This window comes from Seriola lalandi, unplaced genomic scaffold (assembly GCF_002814215.2).
Source record: "Seriola lalandi dorsalis isolate HSWRI2012SDOR001 ecotype SW California unplaced genomic scaffold, Sedor1 jcf7180002054585, whole genome shotgun sequence".
NCBI lineage: Eukaryota > Metazoa > Chordata > Actinopteri > Carangiformes > Carangidae > Seriola > Seriola lalandi.
This window is the reverse complement of record NW_019525138.1, coordinates 3,818,772-3,845,093: the sequence shown is the minus strand read 5'-3', so window position 1 is coordinate 3,845,093 and position 26,322 is coordinate 3,818,772. Positions and strand designations below refer to the sequence as shown.

The following is a 26,322-nucleotide window of genomic DNA, read 5'->3' as shown; positions in this document are numbered from 1 at the left end:
TACAAAAGATGGCCATGTGTTTCTTCATGGAACGCAGGCAGACGTAAAGAGGCGGAGGTTGAGTACCTGCAGCAGGTGAGGGCGGTGTGTGAGTACAGCGGTAACGACTGGCACAGGGTTTACCTGCTGCGAGCCCTCTGCAGACTCTCTGGCATGGACCGCATACTGTCCCTGATGAACAGTCCAGCCTGGAGATGGGTGTTTCCTGCTGATCTCATTCGACGTCAGGTAAAACCACATCACAAAAAACACAGAGCTGCTGAAGAGAGGAAAAATAATCCTGACAGTTGATCCAAAAATCTGGTTTTCTTCCTTCTTGTTGTGAGATTTTATCAATCGTCATAATAGGAATTCATCTGAAGTTGCTTTGGTTCTTGAAATTTGAAAATGTCAGGGCGCGTCGGTGTCTCACCTGGTAGAGCCCGTACCACATAGGCTAAGTCCTAACCGCAGCGGCCATGGGTTCAAGACCGACCTGCAGCCCTTTGCTGCATTTCATCCCCTCTCTCTCACTTTGCTGTAACATTAAAGGCAAAAATGCCCTAAAAAATAACTAATTTGAAAATGTTTGCAAACTGATATTCTCATTTAGAGTACTGTTCATCTACTCCTGCAGCTGAGAGGCTGCATCCCTGCTTTTGATGTCTCTCCTTATAATGTTTTTGTAGCTTTAAGAAAAGAAGTGGATACTTCTCTCAATAAAACACCAAATATTTGAGAAATATTTTTTCTTGATTAATTGATTATTTTTAAATTAGTTTGAAAATAGTGAAACTGCACTCATCACAGTGTTCTAAGTTGTTGTATTCAAATCTTCAAATCACTTGTGGTTCAGTCTGAGATCTTAAATTTACTATAATAAAAATACAAAAATAGGCAAATATTCAGTAAAAAAAATAAATAAATGATAAACAGATTATGAAAAGAGTTGCCAATTATTCTTTTGTACATTGTACTGTGCATTACTCATGTTATGTTGGTTTTCTGTTTTTGACCATGGGATATTTTATATTATCTACTGGTCAATGAACATCACAACCACAATTTAGCAAAGACAATCAGTATATAATGAAACTATAGCATGGACCTGCATTGCTCTATCAACTACTGCTAAGTTCTAACTTGTCATATCATATAGGAACCGTCATGTATCCTTGACCAAGCTGGGACTAGTTACTGTGAAACCCAAAGCTTAGAACTGTGCATGTACTATGAAAACAAACACTAAAACGTTTTTTCTCAAAGAGGATGATTCCGTCTAACATGGACCAGTTCCTGTGCTGTGGGCCGTCTTACCGAGCTGTGAGAGACGCCGTGGCCCAGGTCCTCCTGGAAAACAGATCAGACTCCTTCATGACAGAACTACAGGTCAGAGAGACTCCAATCAGTTAATCAATGACACACTGTGTAAATATTTAACCCCCGTTATTTATAAGCTCTGTGTAAACATTTAATAAATGGTTACACGTTATGATGTGGTTTTAAGCAAATACATACGTTTTTATTAATGTACAGTATTCACTAACAATTATCACCTTTACTTATGAAGACATATATTTTATCAGCTGTGCTATAATATATTTTCATTCATCATATGTTTGCACGCCAGTATCCAGTTATGGCTGCGGACAGGAGTTATAGTTGTTAACAGTTATATCTACACTTTCAGCTTATAACTGCATTATAAATTGTTTATTCGATATTTATGTTCTGCTTATGAGTTCTAAATATGGAGGTTTAAAGAAGAGTGTTAATTAAAACACTACCTGAGAAAAAGGTTGATTAAAAACCCTATAATATGATAATATGATTTCTCTAGAGCTGTTCTAACTAAAATTCTCTCTTTCACCTGTTTAATCATAATTTTTATTTTTTTATTTTTTGAATTTTTCCTTATTCAAACCTCCATTGTTTTAAACTTCCTCTGTAGAAGCTGAGCGGTTCTCAGATCAACGTCCTGGCCCTGGCCTTGTTCAGACACGTCACCTGCCGCTACAAGTCACCTGACATCACCGTACATCCATCCTCACAGGTCAGTATACATGATGTCTAATGTCTATTTGTGTCATATAATAGATACTGAACCTGCACAGTAGCAAGGGTTAAAGTACGAATAGCGTGAAAAATGTCTGAAATAAGGGAAAAATCTTGACGTAAACAGACGGCTGGTGAGCATTTTAACGCAAACCACCAAATCAAAACTAACTTTGTGACTCTGAAGTTGTTGTAATATATCTACTAATCTACTATACTATCTAATTTATCTTTTATTTTTGACATATGGGTGTATATGAACTTACAGGAGACGGCGAGTCTGGAGCAGCTCCTCGGAAACATCACACAAAGGGAGTTGAGGGAGTTCTGCACTTCACTTCTGTTTAATCAGATCGGTGGACAGGGCTCGCCTCTTCAAATTAGCCAGAATCTTTCACATCAGAGACAAACCCTCGTGGAGCTGCTGGTCCATCTGGACTCTGTACTCCTTAGTGGAAATGCTTTGCTGGGTCCTCTCTACCAGATCGCCTCCCAGCCTCAGAACGTTACAGTAAGACTCCTCCATCCTCGGTCTGTCCTTAACGTTTTGCTTTTGCTTCATGCTGTTTCGTAATTAAAGGGGCAATCCACTGATTTTACATGTGAGCATCAGTTTATTTGCTGGGCAGTGCAGCCCAAGTCAGAGAGAATAACCTTGATGATTGACAATACAGCTGTACTGCACAGTGCTTACAGCAGCTGTCCTGCAGGTTTTGACTGTATCACACGAACTTAAACTGAAAACTGAAAATAATATCTCCTAGTCATACTTTGATCTGTTTGCTATGAATGCAGCACATTAATTAAGCTCAAATTTTTCCTCCAAGAACTCCTTTCTGCCGACTATGCCTGACGATCACATGAGTGAAGTCAAACAGTGGCTGAGTGAAGAGAGGAGAGGTCAGATGTACAGTAAGTATTTTACATTATGAAGCTTCAGGTTGTTTTCCTCATCAAGAATGCATGAGGATATTTCTAATGTCTTTCTCATTATTTTTAGCCTGTGCCAATGGACACCCGTGCTTTGTGGGAAACGTATGAGCTTTTTCTGTGTTCTTTTTATAGTATCAAGCATTGAGAATGAAATCATTCAAAAAAATACTAATACATGATATGCTTCTGTATTTTCATATAGTGTGGTAAACCAGTGGTTGAATCTAAATGTCACTGTGGACTTCCAATTGGCGGGGTAAACCACAACCCAGTCAGCGGTTTTACTCAACACACAGAATCGAGGTATTAACCTGTTTAAAAGTCCCATATTGTATAAAGTGATATTTCCATGTGTTGTTTGATTATAAAGCAGGTCTAGGTTCTATGTTAATACTGTGTGGACGCTCAGTCTACAGAGAAATGCACACAGCCTGTATTCAGAAACTGAGCCTTAAAACCACTCTTCACCCTAACTTTGTGATGTCATAACAAAGCAATCACTAACCTCAGCCATGCCCCAAGCCCCGCCCACCTGAATCCACCATCCAATCTTGCAGGATTTGGCTTACCTGAAATCTGCTTTATTTTTATTGGACCACTCAGAAAACGGTCAGCCAATCAGAAGACAGGCTCAGAGCCCCCTCTCTTCTGATTGGCTGATTGACCTGTGGTTACGAGAGCTCCAGAGAGAAGCCTGAGAGAGATGTAAAACTACTTTGAGAATATTTTTGGTTCTTAAAACCACAAATATATTTTCTAATGGATCAACACAGGAAAAGTGTAAAATTACTTTTAATGTATCTTTTCGATTGCAGCCATTGTTTTCCATTCATTTCTGTATGACAGACCTGAAACTTGATCAAGTTTTGTGCTACATTTGAAATATGGCACCTTTAATCAACCAGCTTTGTGACAGTGTATTTTCAGTCAAGTAATTGTGTTTGATTTAATTTGTTTTCTTCCTGGTTTGTATAAAATGTCAGAGATCAAACTCGGACAGGACACGTGTTAGGAGAGGCAGGTCAGAGGTCTGAGGCCCCTGAAAGGCAGATGACTTCTGCTCAGTCCTGCATCCTGCGGCTGCTGACGCACCTCGCCATGCTCCAAGGCACCATAAGAAATCCGAGAGTGAGACTTCACCTCAGTCTGCACCAGACATTAACATATCTCTGCTACTGAAAAGATGGCATCACGTAATAACACTCCTGTGTTGTTTTTTGTGCTGTAGGGAATTGAAGACATGATCCACCCCAGGCCGATTCAGGCTCTCAACTTCCTGTGGAGCCACCTAGAGAAGGACATGCATGTGCTGGAGCAGACTTTGAGCCAGAACAAGGACAACGCGGTTGTTACAGTTCATTTGGTTCTCAACGTCTGCGCAGGATTCACTAAAGGTGATACTGACTTACTGATGACTCTCAGTCAGCGTGCTGCTTCTGTTGTTCATGTAGAAAAAATACGTGACATTGTCGCTGCTGAATGTTAATAAAGGTTCTCGTGGTGCAAGACCTGATCTGTCCTCCAGACAAGGACGGCAGCGGTGGGAGAAGCTCGTCTGTGATTCTGCCATCAGCCCAGTGCTTCAAGTAAGGAACACACTGTTGGATAGTTCAAAATTATCTGGAATCAATACCAGTTATATTTTCATTTTGTTTTACGTGGTGATAAAATCTTGTTTCCTCCTTTCAACTGCTGTCAGAATCTGCAGAATCTTCTGGCTGAAGCTGAGGACAGAATCCGTGCTGATGATGGACTTACTGGAAGCCCCCTGATGAATCTACTCCACGGGGATCCTGGGAACATGTTGTCCCTCCCCTCTGACTGCCCGACACACCGCTCCTCCTTCTGGACTTTCCCCGAGATGATGACAGTGGAGCGATTCTCTCGGCTGGTGGAAGAAGCGCAAGGACGCAGCTCTTTACCTCTGCTGAGCATGTTCCTCAAGAAGGTACCCATCTACATCATGTTAAATCCCCTTTGTGACAAAGACTGCAGACACAGTGGATGAAATCAGGCTCATGTACTTAGGTTTTAAATACTGATCTGACGCTGTGAAGATTCTTGATCAATCTTCTGTCAGAGCAACAGATTCATCCTAAAGAGGAGAATAGCCAATAAGAGTCCAGCTTATAGTGAAAGTAGGAAGCACTCAGAGAGCACATGACTCCACCAAGACGGCACTATTATTTAAATAGATCATTTATTTTAGTAGAAAAGTTTAGAAACGTTCAACCTGCATCTAGATTCACTGCACTTTTGATGAATGACTTTGCGCTTTACACTACAAGTCACATTCACTCATTCACAACTGATGATACATTGTGAGCAACTTGGGGTTCAGTATCAGATCATGTTGTTAGTTCAGAATTCATCAAATTTGACAGGATGTGTTTTTTATCTGCTTATCTTCACATGCCAAATTTACAGAACCCCCGAGAGGCATGTGAATTATTTATCCTGGATCCTTCTTATCCTTTATGTTTTTTTTTTTTTTGTTTTCTTTCTTTCTTTCCTCCCAGAAAAAAAAATTAACTTGCCTCTTGGAGGTTGTTTATACAGATGAAAAAAAAACTTGATCCTGATGACTATAATATAATTATATATGATCCTGGCAAAAAAATAACAAAAAAAACTTGCCTTTCAGGGTGAATTTGTTGAAGATTGGATGAACTTTGTCAAAGTGTTGAAAGAACTGTTTTGCAAACCAGTCACTTTGGAGGGCAGTTTGTAAGATGTGGCCTATTCTTAAATATTCTGACCTAATATTCCACCAAACTTTCACTTAAACCTGTTGAGTAGTGTTGGAGGTTTGTTCTAAATATCAGACAGAGAATATTGCATCTTTTGGGGGAGGCTGAAATGTCCCGAGAAAATAATGAACTTAGCTCCTACAACGAATAAAAGTCTGGTCACCTCGTCTTGTTTCTTCAACATTTAAAACCCTTGTTTCCTTGGGTCTCTTGGGTATTGTTTTTGGAGTTGTATCGTTGTCCTGATTCGGTGTGTGTGTGTGTGTGTGTGTGTCCCAGATACACTGTCTGAGACAGCTACACCACCTACCTGAGCTGGCTGCTCTACAGTCAGACCTGCTGCGGATGTTTCCTCTGACGTCAGACTCTGCACCTCAGACCATTGCACAGATGCTACAGCACATACCAGCAGGTACATCAATATTTCATTTAGGACTGAACGCACAACAGCAGCAGTGAAAGAATAAGGAAAAACCCATCACACATGAACAGACGCACACTTAACACAAGTTTTCTCATCATCCTCATCAGGATACCAGAAGAAGATGCTGCTTGAGAGAGTGGAGAGATTCATCAAAGTGTGGAACTGCCTCAGAGAGGAGATGAAAAAAAACTGTAAGCATGTCTCCATTCACATTGAGCTCTAATGTAGTAATGTACAGTTGTGCAACAGTTCACTTGTATCAGTGCATAAATTAAGAAAATAATCAAAAGAAAAGGAAATAATACAATTTCTCAAACTTCTGTCAGATAGTTTATGTGGCTTTAAACTGAGCATAGGTTTAATGTAAATGAATAAGCTTTTAGCTGCTGCTGAGAGTGAAAAAAACAAGTGTAGTTATTGATCTAGTATTTTAAACAGGAGATTCAGTGTTTAGAAGCATCTAAGTTTAGAAGAAGTCTCCCAGTCTTCAGTGTCACCATGGTATCATAATATTTAGTGAAATAATGCAAACATCAAATTTGTCTCTTATTTAAGACAGAATTCTCTCTTTTCCTGACCTTGTAAATAAAATGATACTTTCTTTTAATACAAATATACAGTTACAAATACAAATTTTGAAGTAGTTCTGCCTCTGCTTAAGAAAGAAAAATAATAACCATTCAGTTGAACATGTGTTAAGACAGAGATTGACACCTCTGTGTACAGCAGTGAGTAGTGGTGTCCTACATGTCTGCCTCCTACACCGCATGTCTTCACTGACCGTCTCCCCTGCCTGTGTGTGTGCGTGTATATATAGCAGCAGACTTGGGTGTGGATGTGAAGTTGTGTGAGAAGGAGGTGACAGCAGAGAGCTCCGGGGAGTTTCTGACACCGTGCCGACATGGACCGGGGTCATGTCTCCGAACTCTGGTGGACTTCCTGTCGGAGACTCACAACAGCCTGGTGAGAGAGGCGAGGACAGCGAGCGGCCAAGAGGACAGGTCAGTACACCGGGTCCCGACGTATTTGGGTTTTTTTTGAGCCGCTTGAGTTGATGTTACGTGTTGATCCATTTTGGAAACAGAATCTGATGATGAAGACTATGTAACATGATCAAAAGCTCCAGAGCAAGTGGAGAACAAGTGGACCTGAGAGCTGATATTTTGTCAAATCTTCAGGCTCATGAAAAGGTCTTTTTTATGAAAACTTGGTGCTGTTTTATTCCCCCAGTAAATACAATGTTCAGTTGGAGAGGATATCGGAAACCCAGCTGACCCTGTGCAACCCAGAGAGAGAGCTGCTACCTTTGGTTCTAGCTCACTGTCACTACACCTTGAAGAAAGGTGGGGAGACCCACAGAAGCTATGATCTGCCAGGGATCCAGACCCAGCTGGCTCGCCGCTTCCTGGCTGGAAAACCAATCATCCAAGCGGTAAAGAATCAAAACCAATCATGAAACTGCCAGCAGATGTCAGGTAATACCAAACTTTCCGCTAACCAGCACTTTTATCCTCTTTGATCTGAACCAGGACAACTCGAGGTACCTGAACAGACACCTGCAGGATTTCTCTGTGGTTCTGTCCGAGGTCAGAGGAAAGATTCGTCAGGTAAAACTATTTCACTCACTCACTTAAGAACTTTACAATTCTGCGGTAAATCTTCATCTGGAACTGACTAATGCCAGCTGAAGAATGTTCACACTAGTTTCCCCTGTAGGATTTTTGTGAGGCCACTTTGTTAGAGGTCAAATTCCTTCCATCACACCCCTCTCACTGGCGGGCTAACAGTTTCAGTTTCTCTGTCTGTACTTCAGGAACCGCTGAAGGGTTCGGTGAGCAGCGCCATGAGAACGGTTCTGCGTTCATACACAGATGTTTGCGAAGCCGTGTATGTGGTGGAGATTGGCCTTCGTTACCTTGGGAAGACGGGCGGTGATCCTCGGGGTCAGCTTTCGTCCTACCTCACTGATTCTCTGCAGATGCGCCGGCAGATTTCCAGCACTGTAGCCAAGGTACAAACCTCCAGGCCCACAGCTATTTCCACTGCAACACCACTATGCAAAGAACTTGATCATGTTGATCTCATTCTGTGAGAAATGCCACTTACTTGTTGTTTGTCTCTCTATGAAAGTTCGACTCACAGAACACTCGATACAATAAAAAACACAGTTTGTACTTAAATATAAAATATGAAATAAGTGAAATCAAGCTATTTATGACTCTGATCTTCTCTTTTGCTGTGTAACATAAAAGGTCTAAGGGACCATAACATAATACATCCTTTGGTTTCCATTGATTTCTGTAAAATATGGAAATCTATTACCAGACAGTTGTAACTCAAATGTTTAAACTCAATTTTCACCTAATCTGCATTACCATGCAGCGATAATGTAACAGTGACATTGCAGACATTGTGATATTCTACACAGCTCGATCAAGTTTCAGGTCTGTCATACAGAAAAGAATGGTAACCAAAGGCTCCTATAGATTTTTTCTATATGAAAAGGAAATCACAAAGTTCAGGAAGTTCTGACGGCTGGATTTAAGGCTCAGTGTCTGAATACAGGCTGTGTGTATTTCTCTGTGGACTGAACACTTTGATACTTTCACAGTATTAATATAGAACCTAGAGCTGCTTTATAATCAAACAACACATGGACATCTCACTTTCTATACTATTGGACCTTTAAAAAAAACAGTTTAGCCTGCATTCAACAATGGTCAGCTAAAATGTAAAGTATACACGAGCTGTCGAAAAAAGACAATGGTATGGTTCCTCTAGTGCCTCACTAATGTCTCTTTCATTTTCATTTTAGAGTCTTGGAGAGAGCAAACTGGAACACAGCATATTCGCCTGGCAACTCCTGACTTGTTGGAAATCTGAGCTTATGCTGAACAAAAAGCATGTAAGTATCAATAAAATCATAAAATATGTAACAGAAATTTACTGGATGTAAAATTTTGTCACAATACTTGAACTGTGCATATGCGAGGCCCCTTTACAGTCTTAAAAATGCTAAATCCATGAAAGAACTCCACCCATGGTGACCACATAATCACTCGTGACCCCTGCTGGATGCCAGTGACTGACCCCAAACACCACACAGAGTTAAATTTTCTGGGCTGTAATCCGTTGAAAGTGTGCCGTCTGACACGGCGGGCGCTCAGAGTTTGACCCCAATAAGAACTAGGTTTAAGGAATTCTGTCTTTGCTGCAGTTTCTGCCATGAAGCGCATTATTTGTAGCAGTAGTATTTATTTTTTTAATATACAAAAAGTGAATTAAACCCTGATTATACTTAATTAATGGTCGTCTTTCAGGACCCATTCCAGAAACTCCCCTCACAGTTCCAGCAGAAGCTGTCTGAGGACCAGAGGAAAGAGCTGAAGTGTTTCCTCGCTGTCACAGATGTTGACACTTTCTCTTTGGAGCTGCATGAAATTCTGATGCTGAAGACCAGCAATGCCGTGCCTGACCAGGGTTACCATCCACACTGGGAGTAAGCACAAGTCATTTGCATTCACCCCTCACAGTGAAAACACAACTAATTGACCATTTGTGAGTTTAGTTTTTGGAGGAGGCAAAGCAACAAATGGTAAAACATTCCCAAAACATTTGCATCATTGACATGAATTCTCTTCTTTACCCATAGGGTGTTTTTACAAATAAGAATTTTTTGTAAGCTCATCAGTGAAAGAAGTGTGCCTATTGTCACTTCAAAGATTACCACCCTAGTCTAAAGGAATCCATTGATTCTAGACAGCTTTAATCAGAGTAAAGTGTGGAGGTCTCACCCAGGGCTCTCCCCTGGGATTTGGAGCCTTTTGACTTCCAGGACCAGAGCGTGACCCCTCCAGGTCGCCATCTGTCAGGGGAAAGGAGCTTAAGTTGTATCCCCTCAGCCACAGGTCACTTGTATTGAAGCAGCAGCTGGGCAGGAAAGTGAATAGGAATGCTTGTAGGGAAAACAATGGTTTCAGTGCTAACTGTTCTAAATGCCCTCCCTCCCTCCACAGCATCAGGTACACCGTAGAGATCCATTTGGACCAGAAAGGCCTTCCACCTCTGCTGGGGCTCGAGTCTTTATCAGAGGAGATCACACTGGGACAAGGAGCTGATGTGTGGAGGGCAGCTGTGGAGTTTAAAAGAAGATAAATTATTTCTACAGAGAGCTGAATAATTTGAAGTGTTTTGTTGTTATTACTGTCCATAAGGGAATATCTGAATTAAGATAGGCTCTCATTAATAAATACATTCCATAGATGGATGGACAACTGAAGGTCAGGAGGCCCTTGTGACAAGAGCCTCTGTATGAAGTGAATGTTAATATTTCTCAGTAACAAAGCCCAAAATGACCCCAGAGAGATGCAAAATGATCCCAGAGAGAAGCAAAACAACCACAAAGAAACACAAAATGACCACAAAGTGATGCAAAGCAATTACTGAGAGACACAAAACAATCACAAACACACAAAACAGTAAAGAGACACTTAGTGAGTACAAAGAGACACAAAATGACTACAAAGAATTAAAAATGACCATAAAAGGGACACAATGGTTTATGGTCAATGGCATTTTGTAGAGTATCTCAGTCTGGGGGTCCAACAAGGATGGCAAGAGGGGTCCTGTTTAAAATTTTGGATTATTATTCCAAGATCCAAATGAGTGAGAAAGTGTTTTTTTTTCATTCTTTTTTTTTATGTTTGTTCAATCTATTAATGAGGTGTCAGGGAACAGTTAATAAATAAACTATGGGTAAAATGGAGCTTGTTTGTCTTGCTTTCCTGTGGAATTGTTTCCCAACAGTGGGAACGTGGAGAAATGCAAAGAAAAATGTCATTCTGCTATCACGCCTCCCTTTGCAAAGTCAACCAAACAGTTGCCTGAGCCACGCCCCTTGGAAGCTGACACTAGACGGACAGCTCCTCCCAGCCTATCAGATGCGCGAATAAAAAAACAGCGCTCTCTCTGCACCAACCACAGACGACAAGAGGCGGAGATAATCTGTGTTGTTACTTCAGAGATGATGTTCCGCGTTATTACGGTCCTCCGTATTTGTCCACCGAGTCAACGGAATACTTTCACTGGGCATCAGAAGATTGTGTTGGGAATTAAAACTCCACCGTGAAAGCGTACTACAGTTAATCAGCAATGTTACCATCCAGCTTCTGAGGTAAGTAGTTAACGCTAACTTGCTGGTTCGGCAGCCAACGTTTTTTGGTTTTGATGGGAGAAACCTTAAATGCGTTAACAGTTAGCTAGAAATGCTGGTTTTGACAAGACTTAATTTGAAAAACAACCGATATTATTCCTCTTTAGAGCCAACTTATATTAGGACAGAAATATTACCGTTAACTAAGTGTGCTTTCTGAGCCGAGGCGGTGATTTAAAAAATCAGTGTAAGCAAGAGTTATCGTATTTCGTTACGAAACATCCCAGTTTGCATCAGTTTAGAATCATTTGTCTCGGTCAACAAGGTAACGTTACTAAGGTTAGGACTACATTTACCTTTAGCATCAGTGTAATAGCTGTGTTAGCTTACTGTAACAGTAGCTAGCTAGCGGGTATTATTATGTTGTAACGTTAACGTAGTTGACGACAACTGTTTTTTTCCCAGCGCTGTTTTATAAGAAACGATATGTATCATACCTGTCATGCTTCACAAGCTTGTTTATTGTGATGGGAATATGATAAGATTAGCTAACAGAACTAACATACACCTGTCACAGTATAACAGCGATAGTAAAATGTTGTCGGGAGAGCTGCTTTGAAACCTGTTAACCTTATGTTTGGCTTACACCTTAGCAACGCCAGCGTGCTGTTACTTCATTGCCTCAGCTACAATGTATTTTATGAAGGGTTTTATTAATTAACTGGCTTGGTTAAAACACAGAAACATTGTCAGTATGTGCTGTTAGTTTCTACTGGTGTCAGTGGAGTTGCAGCTGTAGTAAAAATAGTGAGTGGTTTTGTTGGTGACCCTGGGAGACAAAACAGTCGGGGGAAAGTGGCTGTTATTTCCTGTGTTGCTATGGTTGTGTCCGCTGAATCTCCTGGGAAATAACTTGTGTGACACATTGTGTCTTATATCCAAGTCCATTTTTACTCTTACCATTCCAGGTTTTTCAAAGGATGCATACAACACGTGGACCGTCGTCCATCTCGACAGGTGTCTCAGGAGATGCCTTGGACCTCAGCTTGTCTGGCTCCCAGCTTTCAATGTCCAAAAGACCTAGCAGTGCATCACCTGGGAAGTACTTCTCTCGCTCTGTGTCGGTTTCTGTGGCCAGTGATAGCAGAGGGAAACGCAACACCCTGGTGAGTAACTGTGTACTGCCACATGTGTACTTTTGTGCTGGCAATAGAAAGGAGCTGAAGACTGTTTATGAGTTTTCAGATGATCTATTCAAGATGCAGGGATGAGCAAATCAGCACTGTCTTCTTCTTCTTCAGAATTCTACTTGATACCAAGTGTTTAATGTTTGCAAACAAATATTGTACCTCTTTAACAAATCTTTTAACTCCACAGAGCGATGCCGGCTTTGGTAGCTCCCGCTCCATCAAGAACCTGAGGAGGTCCAACAGCACCACTCAGGTCAATCAGCAGGCCAATATTAGTTTAAGGTATAAACACACATACACACACATACCTATGTACATACATACACACCCGCTGCTTATGTAATAACACCGGAGCTATTTGTGCTTGTAACATATTTCGAAGTAGACAACACATATTTTTATTGAGAATCAGTATGCCTTCTTATTTCTCTGGGTCAAACATATTTTCCTCGCTCCTTATCACTGACATTGAAACACTAAACTGCATATAGCACAGTATGTGCTGATACATGTAGTCTGCAAAGCCTCGGGCAAAACTTGCTCTTAAGATACAGTTAGATCGTCAAATGACCTTTACAGCAGCATACATGCTGCTGAAATATGAAGGTTGTGTTTTTGGAAGTGACATAAAAGAATGTGTGCATTTCAGATAATGCTCATCAGACAGTCTGGAAGCAGTGCTCGTGTTACAAGGAACAATCTCTATGGCTCAGCCCTGTCGCATGAAGCTCTTTAAACCAGGCTGCTGCTCTTCAGTGAGCAACAGCTGGCAGTCCTGAAGCCTCAGCACTTCAGACAATGGGAATTGTGGCGCGCCAGCTCCTGCATGATAAAGAGTAGCGGGAAGCTGGGCGGCTGTTGCTAGGGTCGCGGGGTGCAGGGACTTGCTTTGTCCCAGGTTAGAGGGAGAAGGGGGGGCTGGGACCTCGGGGTCAGGTTACCCCCTCCAACAGGAGCCAGTGAAAAGAGAAGTGTGCACACTCTGGTTCTATTGTCCGGCAGCTGCCACCACCACCCCTCCCCTCTCTGCCTCTGAGGATGCAGAGCAAAGGGGCTTTAAATTTAAAGACATTTTAAATGCCCCCAATACCCCCTCCAAGGCTCAGATTCTTTTAGGGCTGTCATTGGGTCACTCACCACCCCTTCCCTCCCTACTGCCTCCTCCCCTCCATGCATCACTCTCTTGTAAAGCAAAAAGTAGAGGAATGTGCTGCCTGAATAGTGTTGTCAGATTGCTTTTCATTGGGCCAGCTGGCTTGACCTCCCCCCGGAAGACGCACACATACACACACACACACACACACACACACACACACACACGCTCATTTATATACTTACTCAGACAGAAACACCCTGCACAGCACAGGCATGCTGCAGCACAGATACCAGCAGAGGCCAGGCCAGACAGGAGGTCAGCCTACATCTGTGCCTCATGGTGGAGGTGCTGGTGTGTAAGGCTATTTGAAGGATGAATGACAGGCCATGGGGGATCAACATATGTGTGCACACATTCACATGGAATCCAGGACGAGAGTTCTCCCTAACAGACCATCAGCTGCTGTTTCGTGAATTCCAGTGCTTAGGGGGCGGGGGGCGGGGCAGCAGACAAGGATGAGACCCATTTCTGCAGCTGTCATTACAACATTTAATCACAAAAGCTGCCACTAAAAGCCATGACTCGAGCTCCCCGCTTTGTGTCGAGTTGTTTAATTGCATGTTGCGCACTGCTAAGCCCTTGTTATGTGAAAATTGAGCCTTCCCCCCTCCTCCCACTAATAAGGGCAGGTTTGAAATTATTTTGCTGGTTTACAGCTGCCGTGGTTCAGTTCAACCAAATTGCAAAAAATATTTAAAAATTCCTCCTCCAGTTTTATCTATGCATGTAAATAGTTTCCAGGTTTTGAGATTTCTGTAATTTCTCACCGATGATCATTTGATTTAATGGTAAAAGGTACCTTGCAGTATTGTGCCATATGGCCCTAACCTTTGACTGGCTTGTGTGCACCTCAGTCAGGACCAGAGTGAGGACTACCTGGCCCTGTTTGACAGCAGCTCTGATGGACGCAAGAAACTGGCCAGCCTCAGCAAGGCCTCCCCAGACAGAACCACATGGAACATCCTGGTATTTATCACCAACTACATTTGTTTGTTTGTCATCTCTTTAGATTTATGTATTCTTGCATATGGCATCATATCAACTGTGTGTAGTGAATATGAAGCAGAATTAAAGAGCATTTTATTGTAATATTCAAATGTTTTGCATAGGACTGTTAATTGTCAGTTAATCTGCAGATTCTTTAATTTATTCTATAGAAAGCCAGAAATATACATAAAAATACCAACTATATATATAATATAAAAGCCAAAGGTGACATTTTCAAATGTATTGTTTTGTTTGACCAACAAAACGCTATTCAGTTCACTGTTATGTAAGACAAAGAAAAGCATCAAATCCTCACATATGAGAAGCTGGAACCAGCAAATATTTGTATTTTAGCTTAAAGAATTTATTTAATAAAACAATTCAATTATCAAAAAAGTTTTGTCGATTGATTAATCATGTAATCGTGGTGGATACCAAAAGCTTTTCTTCCTTTCCTAAACATTGAATTCTTTTCAAATGTGTCAAATTACACAGTAGCTCAGTGATATCAGATTATGCAACAACTCTTATGTTTCTTGTCTTTAAGGACGATCAGCCCAGAGCTTTCCCCCCTCACTCCAGCTCCCGCAGCACCGGCAGTGTTGACTCTCCCACCAGCCTGAAGAAAAGAGAGCCTGGCATTGCTCTGGCTGCGACCTTCACTGCCAACAACAGGTGGGCAGCGTCTCTCAAACACACACACACAGTCCAGGTAAAACTTACACCAGCCCAGTAAATACCTGTGCTGCTGCATTCTGGATTTCTACCTGCTTCTCGTGTTTCATACCTGGTGATCAAGGCAGCTGATACTGCCTTCAGGAATTCCACCCACACACTTGGACTTTTTCCTCTATGTAGAAAAAAAAAACAGTGTGGGCTGAGTTTGTATTATGGTAAGAATTTGTGTCAAAGCATGAACAGTATCAGCTACTGCAAAGCCTTGAGGGGGGGTGAAGTTGAAATAGATGGCAGTAGCATTGTCACTACTTGACACAGATGCCAGCACATGAGAACTGTCTCCTGCAGAGCGTCATGGTGCCGTCTTGTTTTTCCCAGGAGCAACAAGGGAGCTGTGGGGAACTCAGTCACCACCATCTTACACAACAACTACTCTGAGAAACCTCTCACACCCAAGAGCTCCAACCAGAAGCCGTCCTTTAAGTAAGCCCTGAAGTTAACACAATTCATTTTGAAGAATTTTCCTAAGCCAATATAATAAGTTGATATCGGCGATAATGAAAAACTGCTTGATATCAGCCGGTTTGTGTTGCCTGCCTCCAAAATATCACAGTTTGTTCAAGTCATACTTCCTGTTTACGATCTGGTTGTTTATTGCGAACCACCTCATCTGATTTTGTGTCTTCAATCGTATTTTCTTTTAGTAACATCCTCAAAGCCACAGCAAATGATGAGGTGTCACTGGAGAACGGCTCCGTCACTAAGTCTCAGAAGAATTTCTCCTCGACATCATCCACTTCTAACAACAAATCCCCAGTGTCGGCCCAGCGCGGCAGCCCGGTGCTGCCTCGAAGGAGGGAGGTCACTGAGGAGGAGGCAGAAAGGTCAGACACACTAAACTGTTTCAGAGGGCGGCTTCCATAGTGTTTCTACTTGTTACCTGGTGTATTGATGTTCATGTTCTTTGTTTATTTGTTCTGTGACTCATAGTGGTTCTATTATGTATCTGAAGGTTTATCCAGCAGGTGAACCAGGCAGCAGTCACTATCCAGCGCTGGTACAGACGCAATGCTAAAAGACAACACACAAACCAAGCAGCGCTCAAACGCATCCTTGCCAGTAAAAGAAAGGTATCCATCTATTCCCAGCCTGCCTTACTGTCTTACTTTTATTCTCTGTGGTCTTAACAGGTTTATCTCTGTCTTTCTAATGCTACTGTATTAACACTGTCTGTGTCTGTCCCCTTGTAGGAGTGGGAGGAGAGAACAGAGGAGGACAGTTACCTGGAGCAGCAGCACAAAAAGGACGAAGACCGGAAACGCATTCGTGAAGAGAAAGCTCGTCTGGCCCGCCTCGCTGCCATCCAGGTGCCCACCTCTGATCCACTTTATTGCACTTCCATAAAGTTTAGACTTGCAGATACATATGCAACAGAGACAGAGAGTATGATTTTTAGTCCTTGATATGTGTCATGTAGTGCAAATTATATCATGATTTAAATATTTGAATCAAGCCTCTGTGTGGATGATTTCTCTGGATCAATACGGTCTTCAACACTGTCTCGTGTCTCCCTCTGGTGGTGTGCTACAGGAGCTGCAGCAGAAAAGAGCCCAGCGGGTTACAGAGGTGCAACATGCAGCTGAGGTGGAGCTGGAAAACCTGAAGCAGACCGGTGTGGTTGGACGTAAGAAGCCGCCTAGGATTTCCCTGACCAACAAAAGTCCAGCGTCGCCGAGCAACAACAGCCTGCTGTCACCCACAGTCGTCAAAGCCAAGAACACAGGTCTGTATGTCTCAGCACTTGGTGTTTCTATCTTCAGATACCTGGTACTATAACCTCAAGGTTACTAACCAAATGTTAGATCTGACAAGTGAACTGATAATTGATTTATTGATGTTTATGTGTTTCCACAGACTCCAATTTGAACATTGTGGCCGACTTAGGTGAGCTTAGCTTCAGAGCCATTTCTCCAGCTCTGTCCAATCCTAGAGGCTCTCAGTGTTCCCAGGTAAATAAGTCTTGTCTTCACAGCTCAGCTCAGCTCTGCTTCCTTCATTCATTATCTCCACTTTTCTCCTCAGATTTTAAAAACAATTTATTTTCTCTTGAAGGAGCAGGAGGACAGAGCGGAGGACGATATTTGCCTGGAGCAGCAGCACCAAGAGAACGACAGGAAGTTGATCCGGAAAGAGAAAGCTCGTCTGGCCCGCCTCGCTGCCTCCCAGGCGAACACATCTGATGTACGTACATTAAGCCAGGGTTGAAGCATTGTTTCTAAAGTAGCCATCACATTACACTCAGTTTGTGTAATGTCTCCCTCCGATGGTGTGCTACAGGAGCTGCAGCAGAAAAGAGTTCAGCGGGTTGCAGAGGTGCAGCATGCAGCTGAGGTGGAGGCAGAAGGCCCGAGGCAGAGCGCTGTGGTTGGACGCAAGAAGCCGCCCAGGATTTCCCTGACCAACAGGTGCCCGGCGTCACCGAGCAACAACAGCCCGCTGTCACCCACAGACATCAAAACTAAGAACACAGGTATGTTTGAATCTGTAGAATTATATGACTCTGCTCACTCATACTGTGCAGCGTTTTTGATGTGAGAGAAACCTGTAATAACTGTTGGTTAAATATTTCCACAGACACGAATTTGAATGTTGTGACTGACTTAGGAGAGCTCAGTTTCAGAGCCGTTTCCCCAGCTTTGTCCAATCGCAGAGGTTCTCACTGTTCCCAGGTAAATAACTGAAAACTTCAAACTGCACTGAAATGATCGAAGTCACTGGTTTGAAGTTTTACCAGCATGAAACATGAAAGCAGTTCTTCTGTTTGGTCCTATTTTAAACATGTTTGTTATGTCTGTGATCTAGGAGACTGTGCATAGGTCAGTGAGTGTGGAGGACCAGCGGCAGGGAGCCTTGTCCAGCAGGGCTCAGTCTAAAACCACCCTCAATGAGCTGCTGGACACTCTGAAGCTGTTGGAGGAGGAGCCAGAGAGGCTGTCAGAGCCCAAGTGCTACCGCAAAGATAAATACGCCTGGATAGATGAGGTCAGTTTTAATTTCCTAATTATGTTGTGCAAGAAGAAACCATGAACCACTAACGACTTGTCTGTAACCAACATTCCCACCGTCTCTCTCTAAAGGATGGAGACTCCAACTCTCTGACCACTGACAACCTGGAGCGCCACGGGCAGCTGAGCCACCACCCTGCTCTGCCAGACGGGGGCGCCCTGCTGTCTGAGGCCAAGCTGCAGAGCATCATGAGCTTCCTGGATGAGATGGAAAAATCTGAACAGGAGAGACCTCGCTCGGTCACCTCAGGGTCACACAGAGAGGTCAGGGTCTTCAGTCTGATTTTGTGATTATGGTGGCAGCACTACAGAGCTGTCAGACTCCACATTTTCCAATCCTGACACTAATTTTTATTTCTTTGTCTTGACGTACAAGAGTGTATTGTGTTTTTTTCCCCCATAGATAAATAATCATCAGTCAACCCAGATCTGTCAGGTGTCAGATTATGTTAATCCTGCGACATGTGCTGACTGGATGTTTGTGTTCTCAGGCTGTGTTGTCTGAGGAGGAGCTGGCTGGTGTTGAGCAGGCGTCGGCCACCGCCGCCGAACTCACCGGTTCCATGATGAGAATCAAGCTGGAGCTGGAGGAGAAGAAACGCACCGTCAACATGCTGCAGGCTGCACTGGTGGGGAGATGAACACGTGTCACAGTAAATTCGAATGTAGAGAGAAGGTGTTGGCCTCCTTCGGCCCCTTCGTGTTTGCTCATCTTCTTCATCCTCTGTCCATCAGGCCCAGCAGAGGGAGCTGACGGTGAGACACGTGAAGGAGACTGAGAAGGAGCTGGGCAGAAACTTCCAGATCCAGAAGGAACAATATGAAGCCACCATCCAGAGACACCTCACATTCATTGATCAGGTGGGTGTCCATACACAGTTGCTGCCACCTGCTTTCAAAACATTCAGATTCTTCTTCACTTTCTCTCCCTGTGGTTTAAAACGTGCTCTTTCCCTCCAGCTGATCAATGATAAAAAGGCTCTGAGTGAGCGCTGTGAAGGAGTGGTGGGAGAGCTGAAGCAGGTGGACCAGAAATACACCAAGAAGATCGCACAAATGCAGGAGCAGCATGAGATGGTGAGATGGCCAAGATTTTCTCACAGTGGCGTCGCGACACGAATGTTTCTGTGGGGATTTAACAATCTACAGCTACACTTGTTCTTTTCTCACTGCCTCTGCTTTGCCTCCTGTGTGACTGTATCTTGCTTTTCTTTTTGCTTGTGTCGTGCTGCTTTTGTTTAACTGTCTTCTCTCTGTTTTTCCCTCTCTCCTTCTTCTCCTTCCTCACTGCCTTTTTCTCTGTCCTTGTCTGTGGATCTGTTTTTTTCCTGGCTTTAGGTGTGGCAAATTCTGGGTCCCTTGTGCGAGGTAACTTTGTTTTTTTCCTCTAACACGGTCATCCCTGACATGATCACCTCTCTCTCATTCTGCCACTCCTTTCTCATTTCATTTGTTTGTCCCACGCATCTTCTCTTGGACAGTGTCTCTGCATGTGAGTCCCCTCAGTCTCTTCTCATCTCTAGATTTACATATAAAGCTCTTATTGCTTTATGTTATGAAGTCGTTTGTCTTGCCCAGAATTTGTTTCCACCCTTCTCTTCTTCCTCTTACGTAGGTGGATTTTTCGATAAATAAATGTCACTTGAGTTTGGTGTTGTTTTCACTGCCACCATTATTAACCCTCTACCCTCCCCCCACAGGAGATCAAGAAGTTAAAAGACCTAATGAGTGCCACAGAGAAGGTCCGCCGGGAGAAATGGATTGACGAGAAAACCAAGAAGATTAAAGAGATCACCGTCAAAGGTACTGTAGTCGGAGCCGTAGCTTGGAGCAGAAATATGCGATTAAAACATCCTTAACAGAAGCTTCATTAAGATAAGAGCATAATGAAGCACAACTTTTCCCATGTGCTCTTATCAAGTAAACCTTTATACACCGTACTTTTTACACCATGATCCTCCAGTGTAATCTGTGTTAGTAATGTGGCATAATCTCATCCACTGGTGGTTTTACCTGTGGTCCGTTTTAGGCTACATCCACACACACAAAACACATCTCTTTTGCCTGACGTCCACACTACTCTGGAGTTTTCGAGCCCCTTAAAAGGAGTCTGTAATTGGAGAAACAAGGATCTTTGGAAATGACGATGTAGACCCCAACAGTGGTGGATACAACATGATAATGAATTATAAACACTGGTGACCTTGTTGTCTTGTCTAGCAGCCGTTGTGCAGTTAAGTTCTGCATTTTCTGCTGATCCTTGTTCGTATTATTTTCTGCAGCTAACCAACTGCAGAGTAGACAATCTGCTTCCTGTTTAAACCAGCATGAGCATGCCCAATATATGTGAATGGTCATGTGATAAGTGTTTTCAAGATGGAGATCGTTTCTGATATGGGGCTAAAATGTTCGTCTGCATGGAGGTCGTTTTCATTTTAAAATGAAAATGTAGTAGTGTGGACGCAACAAACAAAATGATTTAAAGGCTTAATCAGACCTTCATATCAAACATTTACAAGATGTCACATTGAAAGACTGTCAGAGTTTTCTCATGAAATCTATCACAAGCCATTCGACATTTCAGCTGACATAGTTTCAGCTTCTTTTCAGTGTTCCCGTTGGCTCTGTAGCACCTCTCATCTTCCAGAAGTTACTATGCCAACCACCTCAAAGATGCACTGTATCAAAGCTATATTCAGTAATTATTCTGTATCTAGCTTTTGACCCGGGGCATTTTTCTGGCTCGCTAAAGGCAACATGAACAAAGAGGGTACAGTTCAGTTTCCAGAAACTTACCATTTTGTTCCTGGTTCTCCTGCCTGTGATGAGCTGAGTCCATGAATAGTCACAGACAGTTGCCAGGCAGTGCTGATGAGGTGTTTGTACAGTCACAGCTCCAGATTTGAATTCAGATTGGTTTGTATTTGTTTACTTAGTTTTGTTGTCACCAATATATAGAAAATAAAACTCTCTGACAGCTCTGACAGACAGAGCTGTGAAACATTTTTCAGCCACAGATCATGAACCGTTTTCTCTTCCTCCCTCAGGTCTGGAGCCAGAGATCCAGAAGCTGATCTCTAAACACAAACAGGAGCTGAAGAAGCTGCGGACGCTCCACGAGGCGGAGCTGCTGCAGGCGGACGACCGCGCGGCCCAGCGCTATGTCCGTCAGTGCGAGGAGCTCCGCCAACAGCTGGAGAAGGAGAAGGAGGAGCAGTGTCAGAGAGAGAGGGAGCTAGCCAAACAGAGGTGGGCAAGTCACATCATCACTACTCCCACCGGCCTCCTCTGCCCTTTCTTTGAGAATTGTATCTTTATGGACATTTTTCAATATGCAAACACTACAAGAAATGTGTCAATACATACGATAGATGGCATCTTACAACTGGATGCAAGATTATATCACATCCAACCACTCAGTCACTCAGCTCCTTCAGTCAGAAGCTGAAAGAGAAGCAGCTTCAAAGTGAAACATCTAAAGAGCGAGCAGCCTTTGTTGAGCTTAATGCATTAAAACCTGTGAGAGATGATCTTCAGTCTCTGCAGTTTACTCGACATTCCTCTTCATCACTATTTTTTGGAAGCATTGAAGTCGTGCTGCTTGTTCTGCGAGGCAGGAGAGAGGAGACAAACAGTGAGAAGGAGAGAGGCTTTGCAGTTTGCACATAAGGGAACATACTGTCAGAGTTAATGAGTGTAGCAGATGAAAGACTGTTCGCAGACGTTCGTTAATTAGTCACTTGTTTGTGTGCTCTGCCCGTGTGTCATAATTATTGTTTATGTTAATTTTAGCAGCCTGAATGTGATGAGTGTGTCTTTTTTTGTTTATGTGTCAGATATGAGAAGCAGCTTCAGGAGGAGGAGCTGTCCCTGCAGCAGCAGAGGAGGCGTCTCTACAAGGAGGTGGCCGAGGAGAAGGAGAGGCTGGCCGAGCTGGCTGCGAGGTGAGGTCAAAGGTCATCCGCCTCATCTTTTTTCTGCAGTGAGAATGTGAAGACATAAACCAGAGACATCCATCTTAACCAGAGACAGCTCCGGAAAAGACTGGTGCAGAATGTTCCAGTGCTTTGTCCTCATTATAGTCCCAAGAATAACAGTGAATCAGTGGAAAATCAAGTCCATTGTTAAAGTTCCACACTATTTCCCACAGGTTGAAAATGTACTTGTCGAGGTGGATGGTGTGCATGCATAGACTCCTGCAGTTTAGACTGAGAGAGTGTAACCGCAGGATATTTTCTGTAGCTATAATTTACAGATGTCCCCTAAACGCCTCACATGCAGGATATTGGTAGATGCTAGCTCTGGGGCTGTGCACAGACAAGCGTATCTCACACTCAGTTACTGCAGCGTACACAACAGACAGGCGTGTAGTTAGTTTGAAAAGAGTGAAATAAGACGTTAGGTTGAAACTGAGTGATTTTATCTACCTGGGCTCCAAGTACAGCCCATCTATAGGAAACAGTGTTCCAGTCTAGTTCAGCAATGCTGGTACACTGCTGAGAAGCAACCTTGAAGATTCATTGTTCTGGAACAGCCTCCAGGTTAGACATTTTTGTCACACAATAACATTCCCATTTGCGAGAGTGTGTGTGTCTCCCCTTCAATCCTGCAGGGAACATAGATTTTTTTTTTTCTCTAAAGATGAACACCCACTACAATTGTAAATTTATTACAGCTGCTCAGCTGCTAAACGAGTGACCTTCAGAAGATAGAAGAATGAAGTAAGCTGCCAATAATCTGTTACAAGCCATTAAAGTAACAAAAACAGCTTGAGCCAGTGTGAACCAAGGGTTAAGCATTAACATGATGCAATGCTATGATCTTGTGAATGTTGTGTATGTATTTGGATGCAAACTTTGTACTGGAACACAGGACATTTTACACACTTAGTAACACCCCAATAAATGCAGCCTTTCATATTTTTTTCATCCCACATTGATAATGCTGACTGCAGCGTTCCTGTCTGCAGTTGCAGCTTTAGCATTGTCCAAAAAGTCTACTGTACTTTTACAGATGATGCATGTCGGGATTGTTGTGTTTCTCCTCGTCAGTGATCGTCTTGTGTTTGTCTTGCAGGCAGCGAGCCGAGCTGGAGGATCTGCGGCGGCAGCTGGAGGAGAACAGCTCTCTGGCTGGACGAGCCCTCAGAGAGGAGCTGGACAAAACCCGAGAGGAGCAGGAGAGGAGACACCAGGTGAGAACTGAGCAGAAAAATAATTCACCTCAGACTTTTAACAGACTCTTCCAGTCTGCTGTCTCACTACTCTGTCCAGTAACTGCACCTTTAAGTTTTTCTAGCAAGCTTATAGAGTGTTGTTTGTGTAATTAGGTGGAGATGAAGGCGCTGCAAGAACGTCTGGATATCGAAAAGCAAACCTGGGAAGAAAACTACAAGAAAAAAGAGGTTGGTTGATATGCTGGCACTAAGCTATGCAGCTTTATCTGCTCTCGGAGCTCCCTTCTTTTGTCCACAGTGATGTGTAAGAAACCACTGAATACCATGTAAATATAAAGCTCTGTGCTCATAGTGCCCTGCAGGCATTTAGTCATTCCTATTTCAGGGGAAATGTAAGATATCTAGTGAAACTTAAATAGAACAAGAGCTGAACTTTTCTGCTCACAATCTTTTTCCAATGTAGTGACTTTAGCAGGTGGCACATTTCCAGCTGTCTGGAGTTCAGCACTGTCATTGGGAGGAAACCCTGAGGGTGTAGATCACATGTTCTGAGGAAGAGTGGACTCACTGAGTCAGGAGTTGTTAGAAAAACACAACCTCTGTTAGTCAGTGACATAGGCAGGAACATTTACTGTAGAGATGTTGATTAAGAAGTAAAGAATTAACCAATGAGGATGTACATGATTTTTTTTTGCATAGGTGTGTATATATGTGTGAATGCTGGAAAAAGCAGCCCAGACAGACAACGTGTGTTTGTGTGTGTGCAGGAAGCGTGGCTGCTGAGCCGCGAGCGTGAGCTCAAAGACGAGCTGCGGCGAGAACGTGACAAAGAGATCGAACTCGCCATCTGGACTCTGGAGGAGGAGACCAGCAAGGACAAAGAGGAGTGTGAGAGGGCTGCTGACAACAGGTGTGTGTGTGTATGTGTGACAATATTTCCTCTGTGTGAATTATGGCTTCAATCACAAGTCAGCATCAGCACCAACCTGTAACACACACTGTTCTCAGAGTGAAGCGTGTGAGGGAAAAATACGAGGCCGAGCTGAGGGAGCTGGAGCGATCGGAGAGGACGGCTGTGGAGAAACAGCAAGAGCTGAGGAAGCAGCAGATGGATACGGAGGGAGAGCTGATCAGACTTCAGGCCCTATTAAGACAGAAAGAGCAGGAGGTTGAGGACATCACACAGGTGAGGAGCAAATCCCCTTCATTTGGAAACACTTGTTGAAAAGTAGACAAAACGTCTTGAGATAGATTCCACTTGAATTTGTCTGACTCGTCTTTTCAGACCAGGGACAAGTTGGCGGACGAGCGCCGCAGCCTGGCGGAGGTGGTAAGGCAGGAGTTTGCCGACCGGCTGGTGATGACGGAGGAGGAGAACCGCAGGATGAAGGTGGAGGTGTCAGAAGTCAGGGCAAGGCTACGGCTGGAGGTGGAGAGGGTCACCAGGGAGAAGGAGGAGGAGCTGGCTGAAGTCCATCAACGGTAAGAGACTGTTAGATGTGACATAAGTACAAGTTGGACATTTTTATAGCTGCTATTGAAGGGTAATAATATGCCACTTGTAACTGGAGATATGTTACAAGATGCAGTTTGATGAACTGAGGTCACAAGTTGACACGTCTGGAAGTTACAAAGACAAAACTTGATCTGCAGACACTCAAGCGCCCGCTGTGTGTGGAAGAAAAGACTGTCCCAGGATCTAGGTCGGCGGCGGTCTCCACGCATTTCACCAGTATTGTTGAGTGACTGTCTTCTTCCTTGTTCTGTTCAAGGTGTGAACGGGAACGTTGGCACACAGTTTAAAGCCACAGTTCAAAATGAATAAAAGGTGGAAACTTAAGATCTGCCAGTTTGTAAAGGAGGAGAAATATGAGTTAAATGGAGGGCTGGAGTAATCCTGAAGATGACCTGATTAATATCAACGTGGAGATCATCTGAGCAGAGGGTTAGGGTTGACTCACCGATGTGTTGTTAATTGTTTTTGGAAACAATGGAGCTCTATGGGTTAGGCTGTGGACACACACACCTAAGACCTGTTAGAAGGATCAGTTCATTGTTGGTTTTGATCTTCAACCATACTCGTATTTATGATCGAGACAGATCGTCGCCCACCCTGAGCCCAGTTCTACTCCAGGTTTCTGCCTCTTAAAAGAAAGTTTTTCTTGCCACTGTCACCAGCTGTTTGCTCATGGTGGGAAAAGTTGGGTCTCTGTAAGCAGTATAATAAGTGAAAGCGACGAATCAAGCGCTCACATTTTTATTTTCTGTGATTTGCCAGAGTGAAGTCGGCCATCTTGAAGAAGGAAGAAACTGTCAATAATCTTCGGAAGCAGCACGAGGTGAGAGACTGCCGCTGTGTCAGATCATGATAAACAAGAAAACACAGCTGTGGCGAGATGATTGACAACCATGTATAAATATCTACTTCTCCTCTGATAGGCTGCGCTGAAGAGGGCGGATCACCTGGAGGCCCTGTGGGAGCAGCAGAGGAAGCAGCTGCTGGAGAAGTGACTGACAAGAAGGCCAGGATTTATCCGTGTGGACCCCCCCTCCCCCCTCGCCCCCGCTCTGAGCTCGACCCATTGTGTTGCCCCCACGTGATTTTTTTTTTTTTTTTTTTTTTTGTTCCTGCCGACAAGACTGAACCTGTGGAGCTTCAGATGGTTGAACAAGCGACTGAACCTTGTCCTACCTCATTTGAGAAACACAAAATGGGGAAATGCACTGGGCCTGGTTGTACAGCCCCCTCACCCCCAACACCACCCTGCAACACCCAC

At 43.4% G+C, this 26,322-nt stretch overlaps 2 protein-coding genes across 4 annotated transcripts in view; both read left to right on the top strand.

Moving 5' to 3' along the window:
• The window catches only part of rnf213b (ring finger protein 213b), a 33,885-nt gene extending 22,979 nt beyond the window's left edge, over positions 1–10,906 (top strand). Inside the window, exons 46-65 of one of the 2 annotated variants that reach the window (XM_087177306.1) lie at positions 38–228; positions 1,246–1,368; positions 1,931–2,032; positions 2,303–2,545; positions 2,862–2,946; positions 3,035–3,069; positions 3,170–3,270; positions 3,951–4,095; positions 4,196–4,361; positions 4,459–4,553; positions 4,667–4,915; positions 5,997–6,129; positions 6,249–6,332; positions 6,962–7,142; positions 7,372–7,573; positions 7,671–7,748; positions 7,955–8,152; positions 8,957–9,046; positions 9,462–9,640; positions 10,158–10,906. In XM_087177306.1, the coding sequence (XP_087033432.1) occupies positions 38–228; positions 1,246–1,368; positions 1,931–2,032; positions 2,303–2,545; positions 2,862–2,946; positions 3,035–3,069; positions 3,170–3,270; positions 3,951–4,095; positions 4,196–4,361; positions 4,459–4,553; positions 4,667–4,915; positions 5,997–6,129; positions 6,249–6,332; positions 6,962–7,142; positions 7,372–7,573; positions 7,671–7,748; positions 7,955–8,152; positions 8,957–9,046; positions 9,462–9,640; positions 10,158–10,296 (2,819 nt within the window). In that variant the 3' untranslated portion in view covers positions 10,297–10,906. Of the gene's footprint in view, positions 1–37; positions 229–1,245; positions 1,369–1,930; positions 2,033–2,302; positions 2,546–2,861; positions 2,947–3,034; positions 3,070–3,169; positions 3,271–3,950; positions 4,096–4,195; positions 4,362–4,458; positions 4,554–4,666; positions 4,916–5,996; positions 6,130–6,248; positions 6,333–6,958; positions 7,143–7,371; positions 7,574–7,670; positions 7,749–7,954; positions 8,153–8,956; positions 9,047–9,461; positions 9,641–10,157 lie in introns of both variants that reach the window. The other variant, XM_023418841.2, reaches the window with a different exon arrangement.
• Positions 10,907–11,178: 272 nt separating this feature from the next.
• Positions 11,179–26,314, top strand: cep131 (centrosomal protein 131). Of its 2 annotated transcripts, XM_023418823.2 has the most exons (30): positions 11,179–11,314; positions 12,262–12,459; positions 12,671–12,765; positions 14,494–14,605; positions 15,174–15,301; positions 15,683–15,787; positions 16,009–16,188; positions 16,317–16,434; positions 16,555–16,671; positions 16,895–17,087; positions 17,219–17,313; positions 17,417–17,545; positions 17,642–17,834; positions 17,939–18,033; positions 18,167–18,346; positions 18,442–18,633; positions 18,861–18,998; positions 19,105–19,230; positions 19,330–19,446; positions 19,708–19,737; positions 20,070–20,172; positions 21,417–21,618; positions 22,206–22,313; positions 23,446–23,563; positions 23,699–23,773; positions 24,313–24,455; positions 24,554–24,731; positions 24,831–25,027; positions 25,824–25,884; positions 25,985–26,314. In XM_023418823.2, the coding sequence occupies exons 2-30, from the start codon at positions 12,274–12,276 to the stop codon at positions 26,054–26,056; spliced, it is 3,786 nt and encodes a 1,261-aa protein (XP_023274591.1). In that variant the 5' UTR covers positions 11,179–11,314; positions 12,262–12,273; the 3' UTR covers positions 26,057–26,314. The 2 variants fall into 2 exon arrangements, with proteins under 2 accessions (XP_023274591.1, XP_087033431.1); XM_087177305.1 differs by lacking the exon at positions 19,708–19,737.
• The last annotated feature ends 8 nt before the right edge of the window (positions 26,315–26,322 follow it).

Excerpts from the sequence above, each read along its gene's own strand:
- cep131 (XM_023418823.2), top strand. The coding sequence starts at position 12,274 with ATGCATACAACACGTGGACCGTCGTCCATCTCGACAGGTGTCTCAGGA. Across the intron at positions 17,088-17,218 it reads CGTCAAAGCCAAGAACACAG|ACTCCAATTTGAACATTGTG; the intron begins GTCTGTATGTCT and ends GTGTTTCCACAG. Across the intron at positions 20,173-21,416 it reads TAAAGAGATCACCGTCAAAG|GTCTGGAGCCAGAGATCCAG; the intron begins GTACTGTAGTCG and ends TTCCTCCCTCAG.